We start from the raw sequence: 18,631 nt of genomic DNA, 5'->3' as shown, positions 1-18,631 counted from the left end.
GGGATTTAGTTAGTGTGCAGCCGCGGGGATGCAGCGTTTTAGTCAGGGCATTGATATTATAGCAATTTTTAAATAAAAACCTGAATTTTGATTAATAGAGTGAACCCAGCTCTGATATCTTAGCATGGGGTTGTAGCCAGACAATGCAGATAAGAAACATTTTAGTTTGATAAATCTATGCGATCAATATGACTGAAACTTATTGACTTACAAATTCACTATTCTGGATAGAATCAGCCATGAGGATGGATCCTAGGACCGCAGCACTGCAAAGTAAAATGAAAGACTATTCTGAAAGCAGCTGGCACCTGCGTATGAGAAGCGTGGGTTTTGGCTGGCTCATCGTGCCTGTCTGCCCTTGTTCTGCAGAAATATTTCAGTGCTGTTTCAATCAGCCCCACCTTCATTGCATTTCCTACCTGATTGATGCCATTTCTGAGTCATTTCTCACTTCAACTTGTAGCAATAAAATCCACATTTAATTAAAGACAGGTCATTGTGCTTAAAAAGTCTTCAAATTTACTATGACATAATGATTCTTACGCCATAAAGCTGTAAATTAAAGTTAAAATGAATAGGGCAAAAAGCTAACAGAAGTAGAAGATGCTGGAAAATTGTAAGATAATATTTAATCTGAAGCATTATGCACTACGTGTGACAGGCTTTTGTTGCTGGGAAGAATATGCTATGAAATAAGTGTTTTTTTTATTAATATAAGCAGCAGCTAGGGTTATTCCTTTCTGGGTTTTATGATTATATATATATATATATATATATATATATATATATATATATATATATATATATATATATATTCTTATATGTTTGCTTAGCTTTGTACTATCTCCTGCCCCACTTTGGATTATTTACTTTCTAATATAAGGCATGATCAGCCACAAATATTATACAGAATATATGTTAATGTATGCTGCATTTCATTTTTATTAATGTAATGCTATGTGCTTGTTCACACTGGAGCGATGTGATTTTGTTAACATCCCCCATAGCATTGCTTAAAGAGAACCCGAGGTGGGTTTGTGAAATCATATTAGGACACAGAGGCATGTTCTGTATACAATCGCCTGCCTCTGTGTCCTTGCATTGTGCCTCCATTCCCTCCCTGTCTCTGTAAGCTTCCTCCAATAGGCTTACGGAGACGGGGAGGGAAGGGACACAGGCGGGGAGCGGCGCTATACAGGAGGTGGGGGAGCAGTGGTGACTGGCAGGCTAAGGTAAATAATGGGGGACAGCAGAGCTGGAGTGAGGCACAATGCAAGGACACAGAGGCAGGTCATTGTATACAGAACATACCTCTGTGTCCTAATATGATTTCACAAACCCACTTTGGGTTCTCTATAATCAAGAACTTTTCAAATCATGAACGCTTAAAAAGCTTTTGTAGTGTGAATCAGCCCTTACTCCTCTTTACTTATATTTCACCATAGCTTTACAATATATTTTCAGCACAAAACAAAATCACTTCAATATGTCTTGCCTTGTTTAAAGTGTACCTGAGATGGGCTAATAAAAAAGATTTGATACCTACCCAGTGCTTCCTACAGCCCCATGAGCAGTGATGCATCCCTCCTCCCGAGTGCCTCCGTTCTCCTGGTATCGGTCCCGGTAATCTGGCTCAGTCGCACCATTCGGCTCTTCTGCGCATGTGTATCACGTCTTTATTAGCCCAGGTACATTTTAAGTACTTTTTGCTTATTGGGTGCTTAAAAAATTTTAGGCCCCGTTCTCCCTTGGGCTCTTTCAGCTGGCGAGCAGCAAAGCGCTGCAGCACAAGTAATCCTATGGGATTACTTACTTTGTAGGAATTACATGCAGCATTTTCCCGGTGAATGCATGAAAGATCAGCATGATTAGAGTTGAGCTGAAATTTTCGTAATTTCGCATTACTAAAATTACGCATGCGAAATTTGCGATTACGATGCGAAATTACAGTAGCGTAATTGCCATTAAAATCGTAATTGAAAATACCGTAAGTGTAATTTTCAACGCGTAATTTCGCGTTTCGTTCATGCCGTAATTTCGCATTAAACGCTACCGTAATTTCGCGTTAAACCGTAACGCTCCGTATAATATAAAAAAGCCGCCGACTTTAAGGGTTAATAGCAAAGCCCCCTTAAATGCTAAGAGCCTCAAATTTGGAGAATATATTAAGGAGATCAGGAGGAATAAGAGGAAAAAAATTTTTTTCAAAAAGACCTTATAGTTTTTGAGAAAATCGATGTTAAAGTTTCAAAGGAAAAATGTAAACATTTAAAAACCCGCCGACTTTAACGGTTAATAGCAAAGCCTGCTTAAAGTTTAGGAACACCAAATTCCCAGGGTATATTAACCACTTAAGGACTGCAGTCATAAAACCCCTTAAGGACCAGAGCCTTTTTTTCCATTCGGACCACTGCAGCTTTCACGGTTTATTGCTCAGTCATACAACCTACCACCTAAATGAATTCTACCTCCTTTTCTTGTCACTAATACAGCTTTCTTTCGGTGCTATTTGATTGCTGCTGCGAGTTTTAGTTTTTATTATATTCATCAAAAAAGACATGAATTTTGTAAAAAAAATGACTTTTTTAACTTTCTGTGCTGACATTTTTCAAATAAAGTAAAATTTCCTATACATTTGAGCGCGAAAGTTATTCTGCTACATGTCTTTGATAAAAAAAAACCCATTCAGTGTATATTTATTGGATTGGGTAAAAGTTATAGCGTTTACAAACTATGGTGCCAAAAGTGAATTTTCCCATTTTCAAGCATCTCTGACTTTTCTGCGCACCTGTCAGGTTTCATGAGGGGCTAAAATTCCAGGATAGTACTAATCCCCCCCAAATGACCCCATTTTGGAAAGAAGACATCCCAAAGTATTCAGTGAGAGGCATGGTGAGTTCATAGAAGATTTTATTTTTTGTCACAAGTTAGCGGAAAATGACACTTTGTAACAAAAAAAAAAAAAAAAAAAGTTTCCATTTCTTCTAACTTGCGACAAAAAAAAATGAAGTCTGCCACGGACTCACTATGCTACTCTCTGAATACCTTGAAGTGTCTACTTTCCAAAATGGGGTCATTTGTGGGGTGTGTTCACTGTCCTGGCATTTTGGGGGGTGCCTAATTGTAAGCACCCCTGTAAAGCCTAAAGATGCTCATTGGACTTTGGGCCCCTTAGCGCAGTTAGGCTGCAAAAAAGTGCCACACATGTGGTATTGCCGTACTCAGGAGAAGTAGTATAATGTGTTTTGGGGTGTATTTTTACACATACCCATGCTGGGTGGGAGAAATATCTCCGTAAATGACAATTGTTTTCTTTTTTTAACACACAATTGTCAATTTATAGAGATATTTCTCCCACTCAGCATGGGTATGTGGAAAAATACACCCCAAAACACATTATACTACTTCTCCTGAGTACGGCGATACCACATGTGTGGCACTTTTTTGCACCCTAACTGCGCTAAGGGGCCCAAAGTCCAATGAGTACCTTTAGGATTTCACAGGTCATTTTGAGAAATTTCGTTTCAAGACTGCTCCTCACGGTTTAGGGCCCCTAAAATGCCAGGACAGTATAGGAATCCCACAAATTACCCCATTTTAGAAAGAAGACACCCCAAGGTATTCCATTAGGAGGATGGTGAGTTCATAGAAGATTTTTTTTTTTGTCACAAGTTAGCGGAAATTGATTTTAATTGTTTTTTTTCACAAAGTGTCAATTTCTGCTAACTTGTGACAAAAATAAAATCTTCTATGAACTCACCATACTCCTAACGGAATACCTTGGGGTGTCTTCTTTCTAAAATGGGGTCATTTGTGGGGTTCCTATACTGCCCTGGCATTTTAGGGGCCCTAAACCGTGAGGAGTAGTCTTGAAACCAAATGTCGCAAAATGACCTGTGAAATCCTAAAGGTACTCATTGTACTTTGGGCCCCTTAGCGCACTTAGGGTGCAAGAAAGTGCCACACATGTGGTACCGCCGTACTCAGGAGAAGTAGTATAATGTGTTTTGGGGTGTATTTTTACACATACAGATGCTAGGTGGGAGAAATATCTCTGTAAATGACAATTATTTGATTTTTTTTACACACAATTGTCCATTTACAGAGAGATTTCTCCCACCCAGCATGGGTATGTATAAAAATACACCTCAAAACACATTATACTACTTCTTCTGAGTACGGCGATACCACATGTGTGACACTTTTTTGCAACCTAGGTGCGCTAAGGGGCCTAACGTCCTATTCACAGGTCATTTTGAGGCATTTGGATTCTAGACTACTCCTCACGGTTTAGGGCCCCTAAAATGCCAGGGCAGTATAGGAACCCCACAAGTGACCCCATTTTAGAATGAAGACACCCCAAGGTATTCCGTTAGGGGTATGGTGAGTTCATAGAAGATTTTTTTTTTGTCACAAGTTAGCGGAAAATGACACTTTGTGAAAAAAAAACAATACATATCAATTTCCGCTAACTTGTGACAAAAAATAAAATCTTCTATGAACTCACCATACTCCTAACGGAATACCTTGGGGTGTCTTCTTTCTAGAATGGGGTCATTTGTGGGGTTCCAATACTGCCCTGGCATTTTAGGGGCCCTAAACCGTGAGTAGTTGTCTTGAACCCAAATGTCTCAAAATGACCTGTGAAATCCTAAAGGTACTCATTGGACTTTGGGCCCCTTAGCACAGTTAGGCTGCAAAAAAGTGTCACACATGTGGTATCGCCGTACTCAGAAGAAGTAGTATAATGTGTTTTGTGGTGTATTTTTACATATAACCATGCTGGGTGGGAGAAATATCTCTGTAAATGACACATTTTTGATTTTTTTTACACACAATTGTCCATTTACAGAGAGATTTCTCCCACCCAGCATGGGTATGTGTAAAAATACACCACAAAACACATTATACTACTTCTCCTGAGTATGGCGATACTACATGTGTGACACTTTTTTGCAGCCTAGGTGCGCTAAGGGGCCCAACGTCCTATTCACAGGTCATTTTGAGGCATTTGTTTTCTAGACTACTCCCCACGGTTAAGGGCCCCTAAAATGCCAGGGCAGTATAGGAACCCCACAAGTGACCCCATTTTAGAAAGACGACACCCCAAGGTATTCCGTTAGGGGTATGGTGAGTTCATAGAAGATTTTATTTTTTGTCACAAGTTAGTGAAAAATGACACTTTGTGAAAAAAACAATAAAAATCCAATTTCCGCTAACTTTTGACAAAAAATAAAATCTTCTATGAACTCATCATACACCTAACAGAATACCTTGGGGTGTCTTCTTTCTAAAATGGGGTCACTTGTGGGGTTCCTATACTGCCCTGGCATTTTACGGGCCCAAAACTGTGAGTAGTCTGGAAACCAAATTTCTCAAAATGACTGTTCAGGGGTATAAGCATCTGCAAATTTTGATGACAGGTGGTCTATGAGAGGGCAAATTTTGTGGAAACGGTCATAAGCAGGGTGGCCTCTTAGATGACAGGATGTATTGGGCCTGATCTGATGGATAGGAGTGCTAGGGGGGTGACAGGAGGTGATTGCTGGGTGTCTCAGGGGGCGGTTAGAGGGGAAAATAGATGCAATCAATGCACTGGGGAGGTGATCGGAAGGGGGTCTGAGGGGGATCTGAGGGTTTGGCCGAGTGATCAGGAGCCCACACGGGGCAAATTAGGGCCTGATCTGATGGGTAGGTGTGCTAGGGGGTGACAGGAGGTGATTTATGGGTGTCTCAAGGTGTGATTAGAGGGGGGAAATAGATGCAAGCAATGCACTAGCGAGGTGATCAGGGCTGGGGTCTGAGGGCGTTCTGAGGTGTGGGCGGGTGATTGGGTGCCCGCAAGGGGCAGATTAGGGTCTAATCTGATGGGTAACAGTGACAGGTGGTGATAGGGGGTGATTGATGGGTAATTAGTGGGTGTTTAGAGGAGAGAAGAGATGTAAACACTGCACTTGGGAGGTGATCTGATGTCGGATCTGCGGGCGATCTATTGGTGTGGGTGGGTGATCAGATTGCCCGCAAGGGGCAGGTTAGGGGCTGATTGATGGGTGGCAGTGACAGGGGGTGATTGATGGGTGGCAGTGACAGGGAGTGATTGATGGGTGATTGACAGGTGATCAGTGGGTTATTACAGGGAATAACAGATGTAAATATTGCACTGGCGAATTGATAAGGGGGGGGTCTGAGGGCAATCTGAGCGTGTGGGCGGGTGATTGGGTGCCCGCAAGGGGCAGATTAGAGTCGAATCTGATGGGTAACAGTGACAGGTGGTGATAGGGGGTGATTGATGGGTAATTAGTGGGTGTTTAGAGGAGAGAATAGATGTAAACACTGAGCTTGGGAGGTGATCTGATGTCAGATCTGCGGGCGATCTATTGGTGTGGGTGGGTGATCAGATTGCCCGCAAGGGGCAGGTTAGGGGCTGATTGATGGGTGGCAGTGACAGGGGGTGATTGATGGGTGGCAGTGACAGGGGGTGATTGACAGGTGATCAGTGGGTTATTACAGGGAAGAACGGATGTAAATAATGCACTGGCGAATCGATAAGGGGGGGTTTGAGGGCAATCTGAGCGTGTGGGCGGGCGATTGGGTGCCCGCAAGGGTCTAATCTGATGGGTAACAGAGACAGGTGGTGATAGGGGGTGATTGATGGGTAATTAGTGGGTGTTTAGAGGAGAGAATAGATGTAAACGATGGATTTGGGAGGTGATCTGATGTCGGATCTGCGGGCGATCTATTGGTGTGGGTGGGTGATCAGATTGCCCGCAAGGGGCAGGTTAGGGGCTGATTGATGGGTGGCAGTGACAGGGGGTGATTGATGGGTGGCAGTGACAGGGGGTGATTGACAGGTGATCAGTGGGTTATTACAGGGAAGAACGGATGTAAATAATGCACTGGCGAATCGATAAGGAAGGGGGTTGAGGGCAATCTGAGTGTGTGGGCGGGCGATTGGGTGCCCGCAAGGGTCTAATCTGATGGGTAACAGTGACAGGTGGTGATAGGGGGTGATTGATGGGTGATTGATGGGTAATTAGTGGGTGTTTAGAGGAGAGAATAGATGTAAACGATGGATTTGGGAGGTGATCTGATGTCGGATCTGCGGGCGATCTATTGGTGTGGGTGGGTGATCAGATTGCCCGCAAGGGGCAGGTTAGGGGCTGATTGATGGGTGGCAGTGACAGGGGGTGATTGACGGGTGATTGACAGGTGATTGACAGGTGATTGACAGGTGATTGACAGTTGATCAGGGGGGATAGATGCATACAGTACACAGGGGGGGGGAGGGTCTGGGGGGGTCTGGGGAGAATCTGAGGGGTGGGGGGGTGATCAGGAGGGAGCAGGGGGCAGTTTAGGGACTAAAAAAAAAAATAGCGTTGACAGATAGTGACAGGGAGTGATTGATTGGTGATTAGGGGGGTGATTGTGTGCAAATGGTGGTCTGGGGGGTGGGCAGGGGGGGGTCTGAGGGGTACTGTGGGCGATCAGGGGGCAGGGGGGGGCAGATCAGTGTGTTTGGGTGCAGACTAGGGTGGCTGCAGCCTGCCCTGGTGGTCCCTCGGACACTGGGACCACCAGGGCAGGAGGCAGCCTGTATAATACACTTTGTATACATTACAAAGTGTATTATACACTTTGTAGCGGCGATCGCGGGGTTAACAACCCGCCGGCGCTTCCGATTGGCCGGCGGGTTGACGTCGCGGGTGGGCGGAGCCTATTGCCGGTGGATGCGCGCGCATCCCAGCGCGCGATCCCCGGCCAGAGAGTGCCCCAGGACCTGACGCCAATCTGCGTTACGTGGTCCTGGGGCTGCCACTTTGCCGCCGCCAATATGAAGTAGGCGGTCGGCAAGTGGTTAAGGGGATCAGTGGGAATAAGAGGAAAATTTTTTTTTCAAAAAGACCTTATAGTTTTTAGAAAATCGATTTTTAAGTTTCAAGGGCGAAAATGTCTTTTAAATGCAGAAAATGTCAGTTTTTTTTGCACAGGTAACAATAGTGTATTATTTTCATAGATTCCCCCAAGTGGGAAGAGTTTTACTTACTTCGTTCTGAGTGTGGGAAATATAAAAAAAAAACGACGTGGGGTCCCCCCTCCCAGATCTCTTTAACCCCTTGTCCCCCATGCAGGCTGGGATATCCCGCATGGTCCATGGATTGGGGGGTCTCGGAAGGGGAGGGGCAGCCAAGCTTTCCCACATGTCACCCACATGTGAGTGACATGTGGGTGACATGTGGGAGAGGCGGGGAGGGCAGCGGGAGCTGCGGGGACTTAGCGTCCTGCACGGACCCGACAGAGCTCTGAGCTATATAGCTCAGAGCTCTGAGAAGCATCTTTGTATTTGGGCTTCAAGGAGCCCCATTGGTCCTTAGCAGACCAATGGGGTTCCTTTTGATTTGAAGGAACCCCATTGGTCTGCTAAGGACCAATGGGGCTCCTTGGAGCCAAAATACAAAGATGCTTCTCAGAGCTCTGAGCTATATAGCTCAGAGCTCTGTCGGGAATGTGTGCAGCGCAGACGCGTATGCGGCGGCGGCGAGTGACGTGGGGTGCGGCGTAGTTACAATGTAACAAAGTTGTTACATTGTAATAACTTTGTTACATTGTAACTGATAGAACATTTCCGAGGCTATTTTGAGGGATCATTTATTTGAAGGGACAGGTAAGTATTAATGGTTAATTAAGAATATTAAAGGACTTTTTTCGTGGTTATGTTTTTTGTTCAATTAAAATACTTTTTCTAAGTGTTTGTGTGTTTATTTACTTTTAACTCTTAAAGGAAATGGGTAAGGGGTACAAGTACCTCTATACTCATTTTTCCTGGGAGGGGGGGGTGGGCATCTGGGGGACCCCTTTTTAAAGGGGATTCCCAGATTCCACCATGAACCTCCCCCCCAGGAAATCGCGGCCTCCACCTCCACCGCCCATCGGAGGTGGAGAAGAGCCCCTTGTCCTTGGATTGGACAAGGGCTCGGAGGGGGAGGGGAAAGCTTGGCTGCCCCTCCCCTTCCGAGACCCCCCAATCCATGGACCATGCGGGCTGGTATAGTCAGGGTGCGGAGCCCCACGCGGCCGGTGCTCCGCATTCTGGCTATCCCAGCCTGCATGGGGGACAAGGGGTTAAAGAGGTCTGGGAGGGGGGACCCCACGTCGTTTTTTTTAAATATTTCCCACACTCAGAACGAAGTAAGTAAAACTCTTCCCACTTGGGGGAATCTATGAAAATAATACACTATTGTTACCTGTGCAAAAAAAACTGACATTTTCTGCATTTAAAAGACATTTTCGCCCTTGAAACTTAAAAATCGATTTTCTCAAAAACTATAAGGTCTTTTTGAAAAAAAAAATGTTTCTCTTATTCCCACTGTTCCCCTTAATATACCCTGTGAATTTGGTGTTCCTAAACTTTAAGCAGGCTTTGCTATTAACCGTTAAAGTCGGCGGGTTTTTAAATGTTTACATTTTTCCTTTGAAACTTTAACATCGATTTTCTCAAAAACTATAAGGTCTTTTTGAAAAAAAAATTTTCCTCTTATTCCTCCTGATCTCCTTAATATATTCTCCAAATTTGAGCCTCTTAGCATTTAAGGGGGCTTTGCTATTAACCCTTAAAGTCGGCGGCTACCTAACATTGATACATGCGTCAACTTTTCCGCTTCGGGAGCATGACCATACGCATTAATTTCATAATAGCCGTTGCAATGCGAAAATTACGCTTACGCGAAATTTCGCGAAATCCTTCTTCATTACGATTATGTACTTACGGCCATAAACGTAATTACACTAATTACGCGAAATTTCGCGAGATCGTAATTACTCCATTACGCTCATCTCTAAGCATGATGTCAGGCCACTGGTATTGTTTGAGGCTAGGTTCACAGTGGGGCATTGGTGTTGTGTTCCCTGTGTAACAGTAACACAACATTTGTACCCCACAATACAGCCGCATTACATTGCGTACAGTGAGGTACAGTTATGTATACAGATAATGAAACATATGCTTCCCTGTACCTGTTAACATGTGCGTTTAACAGTACCTCACTGCAGTGGTGCGTTACCATAACGCAACACGTTACACCACAACGCTTACGTCGCCCTGTGAACATCGCATAGACTTAATAGTGCTGTCCATCTGTCAGCATTGCAATGTCTCCCTAACATCGCTCCATAATGTCCCTTGCAATGTGAACTTGGCCTGAAAGGAAATTAATATGGCGGCCCCTATATCCCTCTCAGGCCACTTGTCTTTTAAGCACATTACATTATATATCTTATAGCAATTTGGGTACTGAAATCTAAACGTAACCCTCAAGATGCATAACACTAACCCTTACCTTTACTGTATGCCTAACCCTGACCTTCAAACTTCTCTAAGATTAAATTTCCCTAGCGTTAACCCTAATCTCACTATAATCTTTCTATTTTGTCTAAATGATTAATCCCTGAAGAAAAGATTTTCTCCTGCTTTGTGGCTGAATTATTCCCACTCTTGCCTTGCAGTACTGTGGGATCTTGAATTGATTCCTGTAAAGCACAGTCATTTTCTAGTCCAAAACTAGAATGGTATGATAACTGATTATTTTGTAAGATAGTCCTATAGCCTGTATAATGGTAGTAAGTGCACTTAGTATGTAAACATCCTTGGGGAAATGATACTAGTGGTAATAACTCAACATTATCTGTAACGTTATTCAGAAACTGTATCAGTATTAAAGCAGAAAAAGTAAATTATTATTCTTTCTGTTTCCACTATCTTATTCCAGACATTCATCAGTATCTAAAAATTACTGATTTTTTTCCATGGTTTATATTTTAAGAGATTTTTATCAGGTTTTTCCTAACATTTGTTACTTTTTGACTTATGAGAACTAGCTGCAATCTTAACAGATTTATAACAAAGTTATTTAGGGGGAATTCCAAGAATAATATCTTAACTTTTCTTAAAATATACCTAAGCATTTTAAAGCACTTTTCAGTTTGTTTTTATGTACTTTAATGTGAACTACAGGCGTCACAAATTATGAGGTACTGTTCCAAATTCTTCCAGCTGGAAGAAATACAACATTCCGTTTATTTACACCATTTAACTGTTGCTGTGACTCTCTGATAGTGAGAAAAAAAATGACGGTATGTTAACTGATTTGCAAAAAAAAAAAAGCAAATTCACAATGTGTTCGAGAACTTTTAGTGCTGTAACACAGACCTCACAATCGCATACCTAGCTAGCAAGATTGATGTTATGTATGGTTGTGGAATAGTATACCATATTCATTTTCAACAAATCCACCTGATTCATGGCAATGGGACTTCCTTTAAATTGACCAATATAAACTCCTGGTGGGGGGATCTGTTCACAGAATGTACAGAAATCTTTTGCCCCTTATCAGCAGTTCAATAAACACTGTGCCCATATATAGAGTGCCATCTTTACCTCATGCAGCAAACTTGCATTTTAAAACTGTTTATTTTTTATAATTGTAATATAATTCTTAATTGCGAGTGCACCTTGAGGACTGTGACCACTCGGAGACAGCATTTTGACTCTGACTAAACAACCACTGTGCTAAGGCTGCACGTTGATGCCTGACTGGATTAGGAGCACTGTGACTTCAGACTTACAACCATTCCCTTCAAACCCATAACATGCATAGCCACCCATCCTACTCTCCCATAGCATACTGTGTTTAGCCTGTGTTTAGCCACCGTGAGATCCTCTCCACCCCCCCCCCCCCCTTATAGAGAGTAGTTCAGTGGTGGTACCAGTAAGTATCTTACCTCTTCCAGCACTGAGCTCAATCCATCCTCCTCTTTGTTTCAGTCACCCATTACCACCTGTGTCCTGTTCCCGAGTCATGTGTCACTTGATGCCATGCACCCATGGAGTGCAGTAGGGAAAGCTCTGAGAGAGGGGGGGGGGGGAGAATAAAGTCTGACTCCTCCTTCCCAATGCTTCCTTTACTCTTTTAGCTGTGAGGGAGCAACTCCTCGGTAATTAGTAGTTACACCACCGCTGGCACACTGGGAATGTGTAAGAGTCTCTTTACCAGTTGACAGACTTTTAAATTGCTCTGTTGTAATTTAAACCATTTGGATGACAGAATATCCACCTGAATGGTTGTCCTTTCACTCAACACAATTGCTATAATGTCAATCAAGTCATAAGTAGAATATGTAGAATACTTGTAGAATATGTAGAACTGTATTGAAAGGACTCTTCAAATATCTTTTAATTAATGTTGAAAATGCACCAATCTGTCTTCCCCTGTCTCACTCATGTTGTTTATTTTTTGGAAGGCTTGATGAGACATTCACTGTGAAAGTTGCAGACTTTGGCCTGGCAAGAGACGTTTATGAAAAAGAATACTACAGCGTTCACAATAAAACTGGAGCAAAACTTCCAGTGAAGTGGATGGCACTGGAGAGCCTGCAGACACAGAAGTTCACTACTAAATCAGATGTGGTAAGTGAGGCGTCATGCCCAGTATTTGTCACATTACTTGTCTGTATGGGATTATGCCCATCACTATGACAGAGCATTAATCCCTTAACGGGACTTGAGCCGAAGCTCAGGTTCAAGAATAGATATTTACCCCTCCACAATGGGGCCACGCTCCTCTGCTGATACAAGCTCGGCCGTGCAGTAGCTTTGCGGCTTACTGCGAATATGGTGACAATGCCTTGTTGCCAATCTTCCGGGGGAGGGGGTTGGGGCGTGCTCAGCAAAGGGGGACATCAAAGCACTGAGGGAAGCCTCAATAAGATCCTGAGGCTTTCATTTCTCTTGAGGTAAATATCTAATTTTGTACCCGAGCTTCGGCTCAGGTACACTTTAAGAGATCTGTCAGGAGGATGGGACAACCACCAACCAATTCTAAGAAACTATCTCCACACTACTGGCTAGTTGCTATGGGCATATACTGTACACAATTTTTTGACCAGTTTTATTCATCTTACCCATTGCCACAACAAGCAATTGAACTTAAATTTATAACTTACTTATGTAACACTGTAATAAAATGTCCATTACACATCTGTTCTCCATGTCAATATGTAGACATGATACAGGTCAAACCCTCTGTCAGAAACACATTTCATAAAACATCTTTGTTAAATTAAGTGAAACTGGAGATCTGGGAATGTGTCTGTGCAATGTTATATGCTGCCATACAATATTACTATGGGATTCTATAAGACACAGGAGTGCATGAAAACAAAGAAATGTCATTTGTATTTCGCAAACAGCACTATGCTTAGCATTGGAGACAGGATGTCAGAGTTCTAATAATTGCAAAGGACAATTGTTATACACTGTATTTCTGTTCAATCGCTAGTAATAAGTTTTATATGATCGGAGACAAGAAAGACAACTTTAAGTCCAACTCTGTGGAATAAAAGCACCTGAGTAACAGCTGAAATAAACAAAAAAATCTCTCTTCTGTTTTACTCTCTAAAAAACTGCAGGTTTCTGTCTTCCACCATAGAGATGAAGTGATACCTGACACACTGGGGTTTGAAGCAGGGGCTGAGCTGTCATGTGACCACTAGTTTCATGAACTTGAAAGTAGTCATCAAAATGCATGCACAAATTTTTATCTGTCAGCTCAACATATGTTACGATCAGCTATGGAGTATGTGGACTTAACAGTGCAAAATAGGTTTGGACTGCACTTGTGCAATTTGCAATTTTATTCAGAACACAATTAAAATGAAATTAAAATAGGTCACAATAAACTGATTAGTTTTAATGATTGAGTTTGAATATAAAACAAATAATCAAGACTTGCTGTGTGCCACGGTAGCACCTCTCCTAAAAAGACACACTGTCTTTTTTCACTCTCAGTATGTGGATTGGTATAAGTGTAACCTGAAGTTAGAGAAAGTCGGAGGCTGCCATTAATTCATGTAAAAAATGTTGGATACTTGGCATTCATGTATGGCTTGTGTTCGGTGGTTTCTGAATCACTGACCTAAAAGTTGGTTGCAGCCAGTGGAGCAAAAGCAAAGTCAGACAACCTGATCTGCATGCTCTTTCTGAACCAGTCAGCAATGGCACCAAGTCTCACATTAGGTTTCCTTTAGCAGTCCATCTACATTATACCCAATAAGGTTCTCCAGGATATTTAGATAAGTCATGCCAGAGCCCAGGCAGAACCACTAGGATTTGTGGCCAAAAGAAAACAAAAATACTTTGACTTCTCAAAAAAGATGGCATCTGCAAATATTTAGCTTCAAGTGATCAAGAGGTAATGTCGATACTTCAGGTCTGTAATTATACAATCATTCCAATCATTCCTTTCTGTACCTGAAAAGCCAGGTATGCAGCCAGAGCTGTTTAAAACCTATTAAATGTACATAGATATATAATAGAGATAGGTATACTGTAACATTGTGATTCTTCTAGATGTATGCCGGGCTTTTTTAGGGAAATGAAGGAATTATTTGCTATTTATTTACTCATTGTTCTTCATTGATATATTATGTGATATGTTTTGCCTATGTAGTGGCAGCAAAATGCTGTTTGAGAGTTTCCTGCATTTTGGTCTTTAAAAAGCAGAGTGCTATTTATGCTGTGTCAACCATTACTAATGCCAGTAATTTATTTTAGTGGTCATTTGGCATTCTGTTATGGGAGTTAATGACAAGAGGAGCACCACCATATCCAGATGTTAATTCTTTTGATATAACTGTCTACTTACTGGAAGGTCGAAGACTTCTACAACCAGAATACTGTCCTGATCCACTGTAAGTATTACAGCTAAATATGCTGATGATTAACATATAATAAATATACAAGAATGAGATTTGGCATACTTACAGCACATGCTTTAGGTATACTACAGGAAGACACGTTTCTAGTATTACTGGCAGCTTAGGTTTTTTTCTGCCATGTCATAGGTGGCATGTTAAAGAGACACTGAAGCGAAAAAAAAATAATGATATAATGAATTGGTTGTGTAGTACAGCTAAGAAATAAAGCATTAGGAGCAGAGACATAAGTCTAATATTTGTTTCCAGTACAGGAAGAGTTAAGAAACTCCAGTTGTTATCTATGCAAATAGCCATTGAGCTCTGCATCTTCGAAAGTCATGGAGAGCTCTGACTTCTGATTAGGTTATCTCTGCTGTATTGTGTTTTTCTTTTGCAGAAAACAGTTCAGGACAGGTCAAAAGTTCACTGCCTGTTCTGCAAAAACTTTTAGAACACTGAGTAATGTGTAAACTGCAAGTATTAGAGAATGTTATTTAAAAAAAAAAGCTGTATAACTGAAAATAAATATATGAGAATATTTTTTTTGCTACCAATATTCTAGTAATTACCCCTACTACACAACCAATTCATGATATAATATTTTTTTTTTTGCTTCAGTGTCTCTTTAAACATTATTAGGGATATCACAGTAACACATCTGTGTCACTTTGGAGAGTATTGTAGCACAGTTTTTAAAGCAGTGAGTTACAGTGCCCTACAAGTGGAGGTACCCAACTACACTGAGATACAAAAAGCACACCTTCTTCTTCCAATTCTGCACTGCAAGCTACTGGTGTAAAATTTCAAAGGAAATCTAAACTTTGGTGAAAAGAATACAAATCCCCTCTGACTAAGTACCTTGAACAGTAAGTGCTAACTGGGTATAACTACTGATGAACTGTCCAGACTCTGCGACACATTTTGGGTGTAGTGCTCACTGCAAAGTCCTCAAAAGAGCATGTGTTTGGATCATTTATCATGTCTGGAAAATCATAGCTGGCTAAAGACGGAAAACTAAAAGTGAATTTTAATATTACATTAGAAAATACACTGAGTGACCAAAAAATTTGAGACATCCTATAATAACAAGCTGGTCCATCTTTAGCTCTGATCACAGCTGATATTCTTCTTGGCATGGATGGAAGAAAATGCTAATACCATTGCTGAGGAATGTTGGCCCATACTGACCTAATGGCAGCTCTAAGGTGGGTGAGATTGGATGATGGTGTTTCCAAGCTTTGAAGTGATCTTTCAACTTCACCCCACAAATGCTCAATAGGATTGAGTTCTGGGGACTGAGCTGACCATGGAAGCCGGTTGAACTCTGATGTTCCTCAAACTAATTTGAGACTGATCGAGCACGGTGGCAAGAGCCCACAAACGGCATCTTTTCCTACTTTTCTGTGATACCAAAAGCACTCTTGATGGTCTCCTGCTGGAACTTGGAGAGAGATGTAATTTGGGGTCCAGCAATTGCCGGAACCATGAATTACCCTTAACCTCCCTAGCGGTAACCCCGAGTCAGGCTCGGGACAGAAATCCGCAGCTCTGAGCAGTAAGAGTTAGATCCATCGGAGGTGTGGAATGTCCAGGGCTGGCGCAGATCTATCTAGCAGTATGATTTTTAGAGTCTGAAAGCTTGTGAAAAGAATCTGGAAATAATCATACCACCAGAGAAGTTAATTGCCTCGTACAGTATAGCATTGTTGCAATAGCGGTGCCTAGTTTTGGCACTTGGTGCTGAGTGCCATGCGCTGAAACAACTGCTTCGCGGTATGGGGCAGCAGAGAATACTACTATAACACCACACAATAAAGGGGCAGGGGCAATGAAGGGAGCATCTATAACAATAAAGAAAAATATAGGAACAACAGCGGGCACTACCATTCTAAGAGGGAGTAACAAAGGAACACTATTTTTTTTATTACCAGTAGCAGTGTCATTAAAAATTATTATTACTATTAATGTCACTGAAACAATGTTGTGTTTACTTACTTACTTTAATTAATACTGATACCGTTTGAAAAATGTTTAGCATGTCTGTTTATCTAATTCTTGCCAACTTGCTTTTTCTTCTGGAAAAAAACAGGTTTGAAGTTATGTTGAAATGCTGGCATCCAAAACCTGAGTTACGTCCAACATTTTCGGAATTAGTCTCAAAAATTTCATCTCTCTTCTCAACTTTCATCGGAGAGCATTATGTGCTTATCAACACAACGTATGTCAACATAAAATGTTCTGCTCCTTATCCACCCACCGAAGGAAACACAGAGTTCAGCATGGATACGTGACTTTTTATAACCATCCAAGTGACTGAACATTTCACTGTTGGTTTTCAAGCAGACCTTTTTGTCCAAGTACTTCTTCAATGTTTTACGTCAGCACTGTGTTGACGTTCCTTCTCAGTTTTGTTATATTGCACTACGAGCAGAAGTATGTTAATTAATGTGACTACAGACTACTGTACAAAAGATGGTACATGGTAAACTACATTTCTAATTGTTACGTTTGAAAAAGGTTACTTGTTTCTCATATTTAACCCTGATATTGTTGCCAAGTATAGAGCACAGTTTTAAGACATAAGCCCAGTCACTAATGGCGGGTGTTGGACAGCTGTTTTCTGAACCCTTCTCAAATCAATGCAAGGTTGAAGCTGTATTTCATGTTTTATTGTCTGTATAGCACTTTATTCTAGGAAGATAGCTGCCAGCTGAGTGAGCGGTGCAAATCCTTGCTCGGACACTGGAGAGGAAGAATGGACAATAAATTAAGAAAAAACATGTTATAATGAAGAAGAGAGAACTACCAGATTGCAGTTTAACAGCTTAATGGGATTACATCAGTAAAGTAGTGTCATAAAACATTTATTCATCAAAAGCTCCTGATGAGGACAAATCATAAGTGGTCACGCTACAAAAGTAGCACCAATAAAAACAGTTAAAAGATACATGTAGATGACACAGAAAAATGGTACAAAGAATGAATATTATACAGTATGTTAAATTACTACAATTACAGCATTAGTAGCCTCAGTACAGCTGCCAGGCACCAGATGCAGACATTCACATGGCTGGTAAATAAAGACCAAAGATACACAGTACCTGACACTGTTAGTAAAGACATTTCATGATGTAAAAGAATATTTGACTATGCTAAGAAGGATACAGAATTATCTGGCATGTGCTGCTGTTTCTGCTCAGGACCATAACAGAGAACCACTGGGCATCAGTGTGACATCACCAGTGCATGTATCATGGACCTATTGTCATACAGCCCTACATGGGCCTGTGGACAGCTGAAGTTTGAACTGTCTCCATTATTTTTCAGTTTTTTTCCACATTCAAGTTTTATTAATAACTGAACTAATTGATAGCAATATTTTCGTTATTATAAATCAATGCAGCAACTTCATTATTATTGTCCACTAGGAGAGCATATGATGAAGAGTAGTATTAATTAAAAAGTATTAATGTCCAACTTTATTATATAAAAATGCAAAATACTTGGGCAAAAAAGACTTCTATATCAAAAAAGTTTCCAAGACACAAAGTTAATCCTTCCAAGAGGAATCATACAATCTTGACAATTATGAACAAGAAATATATTGTACACTTTGTTTGCATAGTAGTTCAGGTAGTGACGCTAGTCCATTTCGGGTATATATCGACCCTTCATCAGGCCTTTGCAAAACAAATAAGATCTCCAGGAAAAGCAATGGAAACACATTTGCAAATTGAAACACAAGTGCAAAATGCCACTATTGGGCCTTCAATATAGTGTAAAGCACTTGGACAAACCAAATGCACATCTGCACCATCCAGTGGCCTGTCCAGGGATAATAGGCAGCTAAAGAGGGTTGTAGCCTATTATCCCTCTTCTTATT

The 18,631-nt window shown here is 41.4% G+C and overlaps 1 protein-coding gene across 3 annotated transcripts in view; it reads left to right on the top strand.

The window, feature by feature from the left end:
• Positions 1 to 18,147, top strand: part of LOC137563686 (hepatocyte growth factor receptor-like) — a 179,622-nt gene extending 161,475 nt beyond the window's left edge. For all 3 annotated transcript variants that reach the window (XM_068276436.1, XM_068276438.1, XM_068276437.1), the window contains exons 19-21: positions 12,295 to 12,460; positions 14,606 to 14,742; positions 16,838 to 18,147. In XM_068276436.1, the coding sequence (XP_068132537.1) occupies positions 12,295 to 12,460; positions 14,606 to 14,742; positions 16,838 to 17,039 (505 nt within the window). In that variant the 3' untranslated portion in view covers positions 17,040 to 18,147. The remainder of the gene's footprint in view (positions 1 to 12,294; positions 12,461 to 14,605; positions 14,743 to 16,837) is intronic.
• The last annotated feature ends 484 nt before the right edge of the window (positions 18,148 to 18,631 follow it).

Source organism: Hyperolius riggenbachi, chromosome 3 (genome assembly GCF_040937935.1).
Source record: "Hyperolius riggenbachi isolate aHypRig1 chromosome 3, aHypRig1.pri, whole genome shotgun sequence".
NCBI classification, from domain to species: domain Eukaryota; kingdom Metazoa; phylum Chordata; class Amphibia; order Anura; family Hyperoliidae; genus Hyperolius; species Hyperolius riggenbachi.
This window is presented reverse-complemented; position numbering and strand designations above follow the sequence as displayed.